General features: G+C 38.2%; 1 protein-coding gene across 1 annotated transcript; it reads right to left on the minus strand.

The window, feature by feature from the left end:
• Positions 1-4,636: 4,636 nt before the first annotated feature.
• LOC116906949 (olfactory receptor 7D4-like) lies at positions 4,637-5,566 on the minus strand. The gene has a single exon (XM_032909869.1). It carries the CDS (start codon positions 5,564-5,566, stop codon positions 4,637-4,639), a length of 930 nt encoding a protein of 309 aa, XP_032765760.1.
• Positions 5,567-13,172: the final 7,606 nt, after the last annotated feature.

Here is a 13,172-nt window from a genome sequence, read left to right on the forward strand (position 1 = left end):
GTTGGTCTCACCTGTGGTTCCGAGGCTCAAGTTTGCTCGTGGGGTGTTGCTTATGAGCTCTCCGGGGTGGCAGCAACCAGGAAGATCTGCTCTGCCCTTTCCGGGAGCTTCTGTGCACCAGGGTTCCAGATGGCGTTTGGTGATTTCCTCTGGTGTCAGAGATGTGTGCAGAGTGCAGTCTCTTCTGGTTTCTCAGGCCTGTCTGCCTCTCTGAAGGTTTAGCTCTCCCTCCTATGGGATTTGGGTGCAGAGAACTGTTTATCTGGTAGGTCCTTTCAGGTTCTGGTGGTGTGTCAGACACAGCGGTCCTGCTGCTCCTGGGCCCTCCTCTATGGGAACCCAGAGGCCGTATACAGTTTCCTCTTGGGCGTTGTTGGTCTCTTCCGCTCTGCAGCCTCAGGAGTGCCCACCTGACCAGGCGGTGAGGTGTCTCTCCCAGGGGGTTTGGGAGCAGAGAGCTGCTGTGGGCAGGGATCCACGGGTTTGGGACTCCCCCTAACCACCGGAAGTGCTCGGTCCTAGAGGAATTTTGCCTCTGTGTGTCCTGAGTTCATCAGGCAGGTCGCTTGCAGCAGAAAAGTTGGTCTTACCTGTTGTCCCGAGGCTCAAGTTTGCTCGTGGGGTGCTGCCTACGAGCTCTCCGCGGCGGCAGCTGGTTGTGAGACTTTTAATGACTGCTTCTATTTCTTCAGCATTATGGGATTGTTTAGATGTTTTATCTGATCCTGATTTGACTTTCATACTTAGTGTCTGTCTAGATAATTGTCCATTTCATCACTATTTTCCAGTTTTGTTGAATATAGGTTTTTGTAGTTGGATTTGATTATTTTTGGATATCCTCATTTTCTGTTGTTATATTTCTCTTTTTATTTCTAATTTGTTAAATGAGATAATCTCTGTGTCCTATGGTTAGTCTGGGTAAGGGTTTATTTATCATGTTGATTTTCTTAATGAACCAGCTCCTGGTTGTATTGATTCTTGGTTTTTTAAAAAGTAAATCATTCCTTTTTTATATTCAGCAAGTCAAAAATAAAATACAATTAATAAAGCAGAGAAGGAAAACCATCATTGATACACACCATGTTTACTAACGGTATCTGGAAAGATTTCTGCTGTTATTTCTCTTTTTAATGTTATTTTTCTTGGATATTTTATGTTTTTACATTTTAAATGTTATCCCCTTCCCCCTCATATATCCCCTCTCCCTCCCCATGCTTCTATGGGGATGCTTTCATTACTACCCACCCACTTAGACCTCAATGCCCTGGCATTACCCTACATTGGGGAAAAAGCCTTCATAGGACCAAGGGATTTTCCTGCCACTGATACTAGACAATGCCATCCTCTGCCACATATGTGGCTGGAGTCATGGGTTCCTCGATGTGTAGCCATTGTTTGGTGGTTTAGTCCCTGGCAGCTCTGTTGGGGTTTGGTTGGTTGATATTGTTTATTTCCTATCATGTTGCAAACCCCTTAAACTCCTTTAGTCTTTTTTCTACTTCCTACATGTTCAGTCCAATGGTTAGATGCAACCATCTTTATCTGTATCAGTTGGGCTCTGGAAGAGACTCCCAGGAGACAGTTCTATCATGTGAGCAAGTATTTCTTGGCATCAGCAATAGTGACTGGGTTTGGTGGCAGCCTATGCGATTGGTCCCCAGATGGGGAAGTCTCTGGATGACCCTGTATTTCCTCCTGTGAGTATCTTGTTCTCCCTTCTAAGAATGAAGCATTCACATTTGGTTTTCCTTCTTCTTGGGCTTCATATGATCTGTGAATTTTTTCTTAGGTATTCCAAGCTTTTGGGCTAATATTCACTTATCAGTGAGTGCATACCATTTGTGTTCTTTTGTGACTGGGTTACCTCATTCAGGATGATATTTTCTAGATCCCTCCATTTGCCTAAGAATTTCATGTAGTCATTGTTTTTAATAGCTGAGTAGTATTTCATTGTGTAAATGTACCACGTTTTCTATATCTATTACTTTCTTGAAGAACATCTGGCTTCTTTCCAGCTTCTAGCTGTTATAAATAAGCCTGTTATGAACATGTGTCCTTGTTTTATGTTGGAGCATCTTTTGGGTGTATGTCCAGGAGTGGCATATCTGGGTCCTCAGGTTAGTACTATGTCAAATTTTCTGAGGAACTGCCAGAATGGTTTTCAGAGTGGTTGTACCAGCTTGCAATCCCAGTAAAAATGAGGAGTGTTCCTGTTTTCCCACATCCTCACCAGCATCTACTGTCTCCTGAGTTTTTGATCTTTGCCATTCTGACTGTTGTGTGGTGGAATCTCATGATTCTTTTGATTTGCACTTCCCTGATGGCTAAGGATGTTGAAAATTTCTTTATGTGCTTCTCAGCCATTCAGTATTTCTCAGTTGAGAATTTTTTGTTTAGCTCTTTAACCCACTTTTTAGTTTGATTTATTTGATCCTGTGAAGTCTAATTTCTTATGTTCTTTGTATATATTAGATATTAGCCCTTTATTAGATGTAGGATTGGTAAATACCTTTTCAAAGTCTGTTTGTTGCTGTTTTGTCCCATTGACAGTTTTCTTTGCCTTACAGAACCTTTGCAATTTTATGAGGTCCCATTTTTCAATTCTTTATCTTAGAGCATAAGCCATTGGCATTCTGTTTAGGAAAATTTCCCCTGTGCCTATGTGTTCAAGGCTCTCCCCCACTTTCTCGTCTATTAGTTTTAGTGTTTCTCGTTTTATGTGAGGGTGTTTGATCCACTTGAACTTGATCTTTGTCCAAGGAGATAAGAATGGGTCAATTTGCCTTCTTCAATAGGCTGACCTCCAGTTTAACCTGCACCATTTGTTGAAAATGCTTTCATTTTTCCACTGGAAGATTTTAGCTTCTTTGTCAAAGATAGGTGTGGGTTTGTTCCTGGGGCTTCAGTTCTATTCCATTTATCTATCTGTCTGCCTCTGTACCAATACCATGAAGTTTTTTTTATATCATGATTGCTCTGTAATACAACTTGAGGTCAGGTATGGTGATTCCTCTAGAAGTTCTTTGCTTTCCTGGTTTTGTGATTATCTTTTCAAACTCTTATATTCTGTTGGTGATACTTGTATCTGTGACTTCCGATCTTTTTCTCTAGGGTTTCACTCTCCAGATTTGTCTCTCTTTGTGATTTCTTTACTGTTTCTATTTCAATTTTTAGATCCTGGATATTTTTGTTCAATTCCTTCACCCGTTTTGTTGTGTTTTTTTTAATGTTTATCTTTAAAGGATGTTTGTGTTTCCTTTTTAAGGGCTTTTACTTGTTTACCTCTGTTCTGTTTTCTTTAAGGGAATTACTAATGTCCTTCTTAAAGTCCTCTATCATCATCATGAGATGTTATTTTAAATTCAAATATTGCTTTTCTGGTGTGATGGGGTATCAAGTATGTGCTGTCGTGGGAGAACTAGGTTCTGATGATGCCAAGTAGTAGTGGTTCCTGTAGCTTAGGTTCTTGCTCTTGCCTCTTTCCACCCGCTTATCTCTGATGTTAGTTGTGCTGTGTGTGAGTGGAGCTTGGCACTCCTGTGGGTCTGTGAGCCTGTGATCTTAAGAGTGTGATCACTCCTGGGAGGTCAGCTGTCTCCTGGCAGGCTTTGGGTCCAGAGGTCTGTGTTCTTAGCTGTGGGTGCATATGGAGATTGGAATATCCTGTCCCAGGCTGCTTGTTGGTTTTTATGCCCTGTACACTCCTGGCTGGTTCTTCTTTGGAGAGTTAGTAGGGCACAAGTGGGGTCTGACCTGGGGGTTTAGGAGTGAAAGCACTCTTGGGAGACCAGCTTCTCCTGGCAGGTTTTGTTTCGGAGGGCTGTGGGACAGTTTTAGCCCTGGGCACAGATGGAGTCAGATGCAGTTTTGACTGAGAGCCAATTTTCTGGTTCATAGATGGCGCTTTCCTACTATGGTCTTCTGTTGTAGCAGAGGCAAGAAAGCTCCCTGGGTCTTATGTTTTTAAAAGAGCTATATTCCTGAGGGCAGCATTAGAAATCAACCAGATTGCTTCCCAATCCTTCTCTTTTTAATACAATCACCCTGTTTCTAACATTTTAACATAGAAGCCAGGAGGACAAAAGTATCCACATCATTGAAGAACATTTCAGTCAGGAGGTAAAGATAAAATTTTCTCTCCAGTAGAAAAATTCAGGTCCAAAATCTCAGTAGTGATTTCTGAGTGGTGAGTAGAGACATTCATGGTTAGGTCCAGCCTGTCCAGAAAGTAATGTCTAATAACAACATATATTCTACTACATCAGTAATTAATATAGCATTTATAGCAACATGTATTGTTTACCTGTATATGGTCTTATGTTCTAAAAATGAACTAATTTATAAATTTTATTAAACAACTCATGAATTGTCATTTGAATGGTTGTATAGACCTAAAGAAATGTAAACATTAAACTGAAGTGAAAAAACATGTCACTTATAAGAGGGGAGGAGGATAGATTGAAGATAATGAATGAGGTATCATAAAAATTTCAGCTGAAAGTATTCTCTATATAATTTTGATCAAAGACAGAAGAACAAACTGGATAAAAATTATACATAATTAAGGGACAAATTATTTTGGTTCACAATTTTACTTTTGTCATCTCAGAATACTGAAACAAGTAAAGTTATAACTTTAAAAAAGTATTGTCCCAAGTGTTTGTAAAGCTTTCTTAAAGTCTTTGTTTCTCAAGCTGTAGATGAAAGGGTTCAACATGGGTGTGACCACTGTATACATTACTGACGCCACCATGCCCTTCTTAGAAGAGGAAGATGCATCAGAACTAAGGTACACACCAAGGCCTGTCCCATAGAATAAAGAAACCACTGATAGGTGAGACCCACAGGTAGAAAATGCTTTATATTTTCCATCTGTTGATGGGATTCTCAAAATAGAGGAAACAATTTTAGAGTAGGAATAAATGATCCCTGAGAAAGGAACAAAGCCAAGGACACATATCAGTATGTAAAGGAGGATATGATTGATTAGTGTGTCTGAGCAGGCTATCATGAGGGCTGTGGCATGCTCACAATAAAAGTGTTTAATTATCTGATTGGTACAGAAGGACAGTCGCAGCATTAACAGACTCTGAATCAGAGAATATGAGAAGCTAATGAACCATGATACAAGAACCAACAAGCCACTTAGATGAAGATTCATAATGACTGGATAGTGTAGGGGGTAACAGATGGCCACAAATCGATCATAGGCCATCACGGTGAGGAGGAATGTGTCCATGCCCGAAAAGACCATGAAAAAATACATCTGGGTGATGCATTCTGCATAGGTGATGGACTTGCTTTGTGTTTGGATGTTCACCAACATCTTAGGGATTGTTGTTGTGATAAAACAAATGTCAGAAAAGGACAGATTAGATAGGAAGAAGTACATGGGAGTATGCAGGTGAGAGTCAATGCTGACGACCAGAATGATGAGCAGATTCCCAAGCACAGTGACCACAAACATGAGCAGAAACAGTCCAAATAGCATGGGTTGATGCTCTGGATCTTGGGAAAATCCCAGAAGTAAAAATTCTAAAATACTTGTTTGGTTTCCTGGTTTCATGCTGTTGACAAATAAGCTAGACACCTATGGGAGAGAAAGATTGAGAAACATACACCATAGTCTCTAAGATGTCTGTCCTTTTATGTATTAAGATAAACATACATAACAGTTTCATTACTATGAAAATTAGGAATCCTGCATTTTCTCATTCATTGATAAGACTGTCTCATAATATTAACCTTCCTTCTTCTCTTATCTCTATTAGAACTAGTAACTCTCCAAATTTTAAACCACATAAAGACCAGCGAATCTCTGGAAGTATTTAGATCAAAACATTCAGTTTCTAAAAGTACAGTAAATCCTTTCTTTATGACAGATACACTCTGATGCACAGTCTCTCTTCTCAATGTTTTTCAATGACTACACTAAATTCTGATCATTTAGAACATTTTGATCATGTTCATGATCATACCTTCTCTGTATCTCTGAACTCTCATTCTTAGAAACCTTTATTATTTTAATTTCTGGCTATTTTGTGTATGTGATACATTTCTTGGCTCTCTGGATGATTTCCATTTTCATCAGGTGTCAATATCACATGATTATTTGACAAAGAGGAAGATTTTGACACCATTTTGACAGCCAAATTAATGAAACAATGAACATATGAACAAATAACTTTCTACTTATGTAACATTGGTAGGACAGCCTAAGCATCTGTCTAAAAATCTTCACCAACTCTAGCTCCAAAGAAAAACAGTACATGACACAAGATAAGTAATATAGGAGAAAGATATAGAAAAAACATCTCTACTTACTACCCTAGCTCTTCAATCGATTGTAGTTTATTCATTCCCCAGCATACACACCTGTATGTCCCAACAATTTATCTTGTTTTCCCTTCAATTAATATTTTTATGTAATCTAACAATGTATCCTTTCCTATAGAAGCCTCAAGAATATGTTTTTTTTGAGTCATCAGCACATGGCTCATGGTTCTTTCCTAAGTATCCTGCCATTAAAACAAAGGCAATAGGAAGAATAAATGCAGACATTGAATGCTAGGAGACATTAATGAAGAATTGATGGTGATGGGGGTGATTAGAATATAAGAAAATTTCTTTTAAACTTTCATCTTTGAAAATACTCAATGCTCATTTTCTTCATCCATTCATTTGCATATAAAATGACCAAACACCCTCCATTTCTGACTAAAAACCCCTCTTCTTAAATGTGATTAAGGTAAGAAGCTATTCAGTCAGTAGCATGTTTTTATTTCCTGATATTGCTTCTTAAAACCAAAGTTTAAGATAAAAATAATGAACATGTTCTGTGATGAGTGTAATATACATGGAAAAGAGAAAGCAGAAAGAATGAACCTTAAATCTGAAAGATAAAGTAGAGGGTCTGGATGCTACAGGTTTTGTTTGGAGGTATTCAGAAGTCACATTGTCTTGGGGTTGTAGTTCAGTGTTTAAATGCTTACCCAGCATCTGCAAGTTTCTAGACTTCATCCAAGAACTACACAGAAATTTTGTTCACTGCAGTGTTAGCCTGTCTCATGAATTCCTATCTATAGTAAAAGCAACAACTAAACTATTATTTAAAAGAACTGTTACATTATAAATACCATCCTCTTAAGTAGTTCACATGTAATAAACAATCTACTTGCTCTGTTCCTAGTGTCTGTATTGCTGGACAAAAAGGTAAATTATATCAATAATTGCCAAAGACTTGATTTAGAATTTTATTGGTTCTTGAAAGTTTTGTGGAAGTGCTTCTTCAAGAAAAGTTTCCTTGGGCAGGTCTGTGTTTGATGTAGTGGAAATAAAGATGCAGTTTTGTTTTGTCACTCACATTTTCACCTCTGACAAGTAGAGATGGATGTAGGATGTGGCAGTTTTAATACCGAATAATTAAACACTAGGATAAAGTTTATTTGCTTAATGGGATCAGAGGGCATCTTTCTTTTTTTTTATTTTTAAAAATTTATTTACATTTCAAATGTTATCTCCTTTCCAGGTTTCCCATCCATAAACTCCCTATCTCATTCCCCTTCCCCCTTCTTCTGTGAGTGTGCTCCTCCACACATCCACCCAAGCCCCCTCCCCCTCCCGACATTCTCCTACACTTGGGGATTCAGCCTTGGCAGGATCAAGGGCTTCTCCTCCCATTGGTGCAGAAGGCATATTTGAATGCAGTATGGGTTGGTGAATTAAGGGATGGAGTCCCTGAGGATGGGTGTTTGACAAAAGAATTACCTAGTTGGAGATATGAGAATAATGATTTTTTTTAGCAGGGAAAATTAATAGCCCAAATGAAAGAATCAAGGAAGCAAGTGTTCCTAGCAAAAGTGTTTAAGTGCACAGTTGTTGAAGGAATAGTGAAGAATGACATGTCAGAAACAGTCCAGGACAACTCCCAAAATACATAGAGATATACACAGAGAGGTAATGATGGATAGATGATAGATAAGGCTGGATGATGGATGATACAGTGCACTGACTGCACTGAAAAAAATCACTTTATAAATTATAATTTTCCTTGTGGCTTGGACCCAACAAAGGATTTAGAACAGAGAAAGTTAAGGATAGAGGCACAGCAGTATGAGTTTTTCACATTATTATACATGAAAGGAGAAGCTCAAGATTTCTGTAACAGAAGATAAGAAATAAGAGCTGGAACAAGTAGAAAAATTATGTTAATGTCTGGCTAACAGAGTCTGCTTGAGTATGAGACCTACTCAAATGAATAAAAAAAAGTTGCCAATGACTCTCTAATGTTTCTAAATCTAAGTGGTAAGAGGCAGAGAGGACATTGTAGCTAATCTCTGCTATTCTTCCATTTTTCTTATTTCACCTGTATTATTCCAATGTTTATGCACCAAAGGTTTTTTATAGTGTCTCTTCAAAAATCTGTATATTACTTTTGCTCAGTAGAGTAATTGAATGTAAGTGGACACAGACATAAATTTATCAACATCTACATCGAGAATTCTCAACAAATAGAAAGGAAATAGTTGGTGTTCGAACAAAATGTCTGATCACCTGCTTCTCAGTGCAGTTCTGAACATTGTCTCATACCTGATCCTCATATGTTTTGGCATGTATGCAAAGTCTACCCTCTACAAGTACTTATTGCATTTCATAGGGGTAATACTTGAAGGCATTTGGAATTCTACTTATTTGAGAAATAATTAATAAAACATTTGCCCACCATGCTTCCTTGGCAAGGAAGACACTATGATCAAAAATGTGAATAACCATTGTACTCCAGATGTTCTGACTCCTGAGATTTCCCCAAATGTGGAAAACCCAAATGAATTACTGCATAATTTATGGTACTTCATTCATGTACCTCCCCTTAAATTAAAAAAATAGAAAACATCTTGGTCTTTAAATCTGTTTTCATCTTCACACTGTAAAGGAGAGACAAGAATATGCTGTCTATAGATAAATTCAGATTTTAGAAACTAATTTCTTTGCTAACAGCAAGCCAACTCTTTCCTCTTGAAGAGAAATTCTAGTGAGCATACTATACAAAAGGAAACTAGGAGTAGAAAGGGAGGCTGGTCTATCAGACGAAGCCTGAGAGAGTCCCAAGCAAGTAAGTGTGAAAGAAAAGTCACAAATGCTTATTGTAGGCTGTGAGAGAATAGAAGCTATGGCTTTCTTGGTTGAGATCATAAAATGCAAAATGAGAGAACAATTTTACTTTAAATTATGTCACCATGTCTACATTGTATAACTCACAATGGTAACTATGTAACTAAACTCTTTTGTTCAGGGGAGTCTTCGGTATCAGAGCATCATGGTAAAACAAACAAACAAACAAACAAACAAACAAACAGCAAAAAACGACCCCCAAACCCAAACAACTAATCAACCAACCAACCAACCAAATCAAATCAAATCAAAACAAAACCCAAAAAGCATACCAAAAATAAAAACCGTATTATTTCCTCAACAATCTACCTACAACATATAGATTCAAAGTAAATGGTCACTATAAAAATGTAACTTAAAGCAAATATCCTATTGACTCTAGTTTTTCAGATAGTACACATAAGAGCAACTTCTACATATAATAGCTGTAAAGTTAATACTCTTACTATCAACCACTTCATTTATCATTTCCATCATGGACTATATAGGCTTGGCATGTACTCACCATGGTTCAATTCCTTTGAATTTTACTTGCTCCAGGAATGTTGGTTATGAATGATAGAAGGTCTGTCTAAAAGAAAAAGATGAAAAAATCAAACATGGAGAAAAGAACCTGGATGATTTTTTCCGGGAAAGACATGAGGTAAGTTCTGTCTTGGTAATTATAAGAGTTATGGTGTGCCCTGGGAACTGTATCCCTCTGAAGCTTATTATACAAATTGATCAATGGATGTTCATTCCCTGCTCCTCAAGGGCAGAGACTACACAAGAAGAAGGCTCTAACATCTCAATGTCTTATCCCTGGGAGAAAATCAGTGGATATGTCTATGATCACTCTCTCATGTGTTTCTTCTCTGAGAGTCATCAAAAATTTTCAAGATCACCTACTGTTGATACATGTTATAGCTTTCTGACTTGTACTGCTTACTCAATTTGTGTAGCAAAGGGTTCAGAATTAAATAAGGTTGAAAATCTGAGAAATAAGCTTGAGATTGATTCTTTTGTGGCTATGTGAAGGTGTAGTATAGCTGGGCCATACAGAAGACTTATTTATATTTTAGATTTTTTGAACATTCTTCTCACTGTTTTCTAGAATGTGTGCCTCAATTTGCATTCTCATCAGCAGTGAATAAGGAGTCTCCTTTCCCCACAACCTCACCAGCATTTGTTGTCAGCTGTCTTGTTGATATTAGCCATTCTGACTGGGGTGAGAAAGAGGATAATTCTATTTTATTTGCCTTTCCCTAATTGCTTAGGTTGACCAATTTTTTTGCAGTAATTTTTAGCAATTTTGATATTTTCTGTTTAGAATTCTCTGCTTAGACTACTGACCCATTTTTAGGTGGGTCACCTGTTTCTATTATTTTTTTTAGTTCTTTGTATATTGTGGATGTTAATCCTCTGTCAGATGTTTATCTGTTAAAGATTTTGTCTTATTCTAAGGGACGTTTTTATTATATTTCCCAGAGATAGCCAGGTTCCACAGTGGAAGTAAGGAACTAGTGAGGTGGAAATTAGTCAGGTAATGTGGTCGGGGGATTCTTGTAGCTTGGCTGTCAAAATATTTCTTTATCTATACAGAACTCAGTAAGCAGGAATAAATTCATGTTGTTCCAATACACAGATCATATAACTTTGTCTCCCAACATTAGTTCTAACGTCTCTTGTTCCAGCTGAAGCTCTGCCTGTCTTTTTGGGGGCTGGCTCCCACACAGGAGAACCATGTGAGACACTGTAACCTATTCCCCTGCCTCCTGTCCCACTAGCAAGCCCAGCATCCATGTGGTTAGACTGTCATTTAAGAGCTCCATCTTATTTCCCATTCACATCTCTACCTGTAATCAGGTCTACAGCACAGTCTACAGCTCTTCCTGCCTTATGGGAGGCCTGCTGCTACCCAAGAGAATGAATCCCAGAGTCCTCCTACTCTCAGAATCTACCAGGTCAGCCAACACCAGTAATGATCAGATGGCTAAAGAGAAGCATAAGAACAAAATGCAGAAGACAGTCCAATATTCTACCATCACAATGCTGATGCCTTATTACATAAGCTTTGGATATCATATCACACCTGTAGAACAAGAAAATGACATTAATTTTTATCTTATGCAGATGATAGGAGCCATTAAAGAGGAAATAAATAAATTACTTAAAGAAACACGTGAAAATAAAATCAAACAGGAGAAAATCCTTAAAGAAGAAACAAATCTCTTAAGAAAATATGTGAAAATACAATCAAATAGGTCAAGGAAATGAATAAGACTGTTCAAGTCCAAAAAGTAGAAATAGAAGCAACAAAAATAACTCAAATGGAGGCAATTCTGGAGATAGAAAACCTAGGAAAGAGAACAGAATCTACAGATGCAAGCATCACCAACAGAATACAAGAGATTAAAAGAAAGAATCTCAGGCATAGAAGATACTATGGAAGAAGTTCATACTCCAATCAAAGAAAATAACAAATCTGAAATGTTTCTAATACAGAATAGCTAGGAAATTAATTTCTATATGAAAAGACAAAACCTAAGAATAATAGGAATAGAAGATTCCCAGTTTAAAAGACTACAAAATATATTCCAAAAAACCATGGAAGAAAATAAAGAAAGAGCTGGTTGTAGAGAAATGAGGGGGCCAGAACAAGTGCCCCAACACTGGGAGTAATTGGAACCCCTTGGATTCAGGGATGCAGGAACCCACGCCCAGCCAGGAGCACAGGTCCCTTCCAGTCTGAACCGGTGCCCTGAGCAAACCTTGGGCAATCGCTCCACAACCACTCCCAAAACACCCAGAGGAAGCCTGACTCCTAAGTGCTCTAATACTCCCAGGATCATAGGTGATATGAAATGTCCAGTGATACAGTATCACAGAATCACAGAAGAAGCTTGACTCCCAGGAGACTGGATGCAACCAGGATCTCAAGATCCCAGAATCATAGGATCACAGAGACACCTGGATTCTGAGTAGTTCTGACACAAGCAGAATCACAGGAGGGACAGGCTGGTGTCAGAGACAGTGAGGACTGGTAACACTAGAGATAAGCAGATGGCAAAAGGTAAGCTCAAAAACATAAACAGTAGAAACCAAGACTACGTGGAATCATTGGAACCCAGTTCTCCCACTATAGCAATTCCTGGATACCCCATCACACCATAAAAGCAAGATTTGGATTTAAAGTCACATTCCATGATGATGATAGAGGCCTAAAGGAAGGACATAAATGACTTTCTTAAACAAATACAGGAGAACATAATCTCACAAACATAATCTCACATCCAAATATGAATATTACAGGAAGCAATAATCACTATTCCTTAATATCTCTCAACATCAATGGTCTCAACTCCCCAGTAAAAAGACATAGATTAACAAACTGGTTAGGCAATGAGGACCCTGCATTCTGCTGCCTATAAGAAACACACCTCAGAGACAAAGACAGATACTACCTCAGAATGAAAGGCTGGAAAATGACTTTCCAAGCAAATGGTCTGAAGAAGCAAGCTAAAGTAGCCATTCTAATATCGAATAAAATTGATTTTCAACTAAAAGTCATCAAAAAAGATAAGGAAGCACTTCATATTCATCAAAGGAAAAATCCACTGAGATGAACTCTCAATCCTAAATATCTATGCTCCAAATACAAGGGCACCTACATACATGAAAGAAACATTACTAAAGCTCAAAGCACACATTGCACCTCACACAATAATAGTAGGAGATTTCAACACCCCACTCTCATCAATGGAAGATCATGAAGACAGAAATTAAACAGAGACATAGACAGACTAACAGATGTCATGAACTGCAACGCCCACCTCGTCCAGCAAGGAAGACAAAACACCGTTGGATTCTTCTCAACAGCCTTTATTGCAGGAACACCTCATTGTTGATAAGGGGGACCCCGAGGAACAAAGGCACCAGCCTTATATACAAGACAGGATATGGCTATATACTTGTCCTCTAGGGATTGGTGGAGCATAAAATACCTCATTAGCATGAATATC

Source organism: Rattus rattus, chromosome 8 (assembly GCF_011064425.1).
Source record: "Rattus rattus isolate New Zealand chromosome 8, Rrattus_CSIRO_v1, whole genome shotgun sequence".
Taxonomy (NCBI): Eukaryota; Metazoa; Chordata; class Mammalia; order Rodentia; family Muridae; genus Rattus; species Rattus rattus.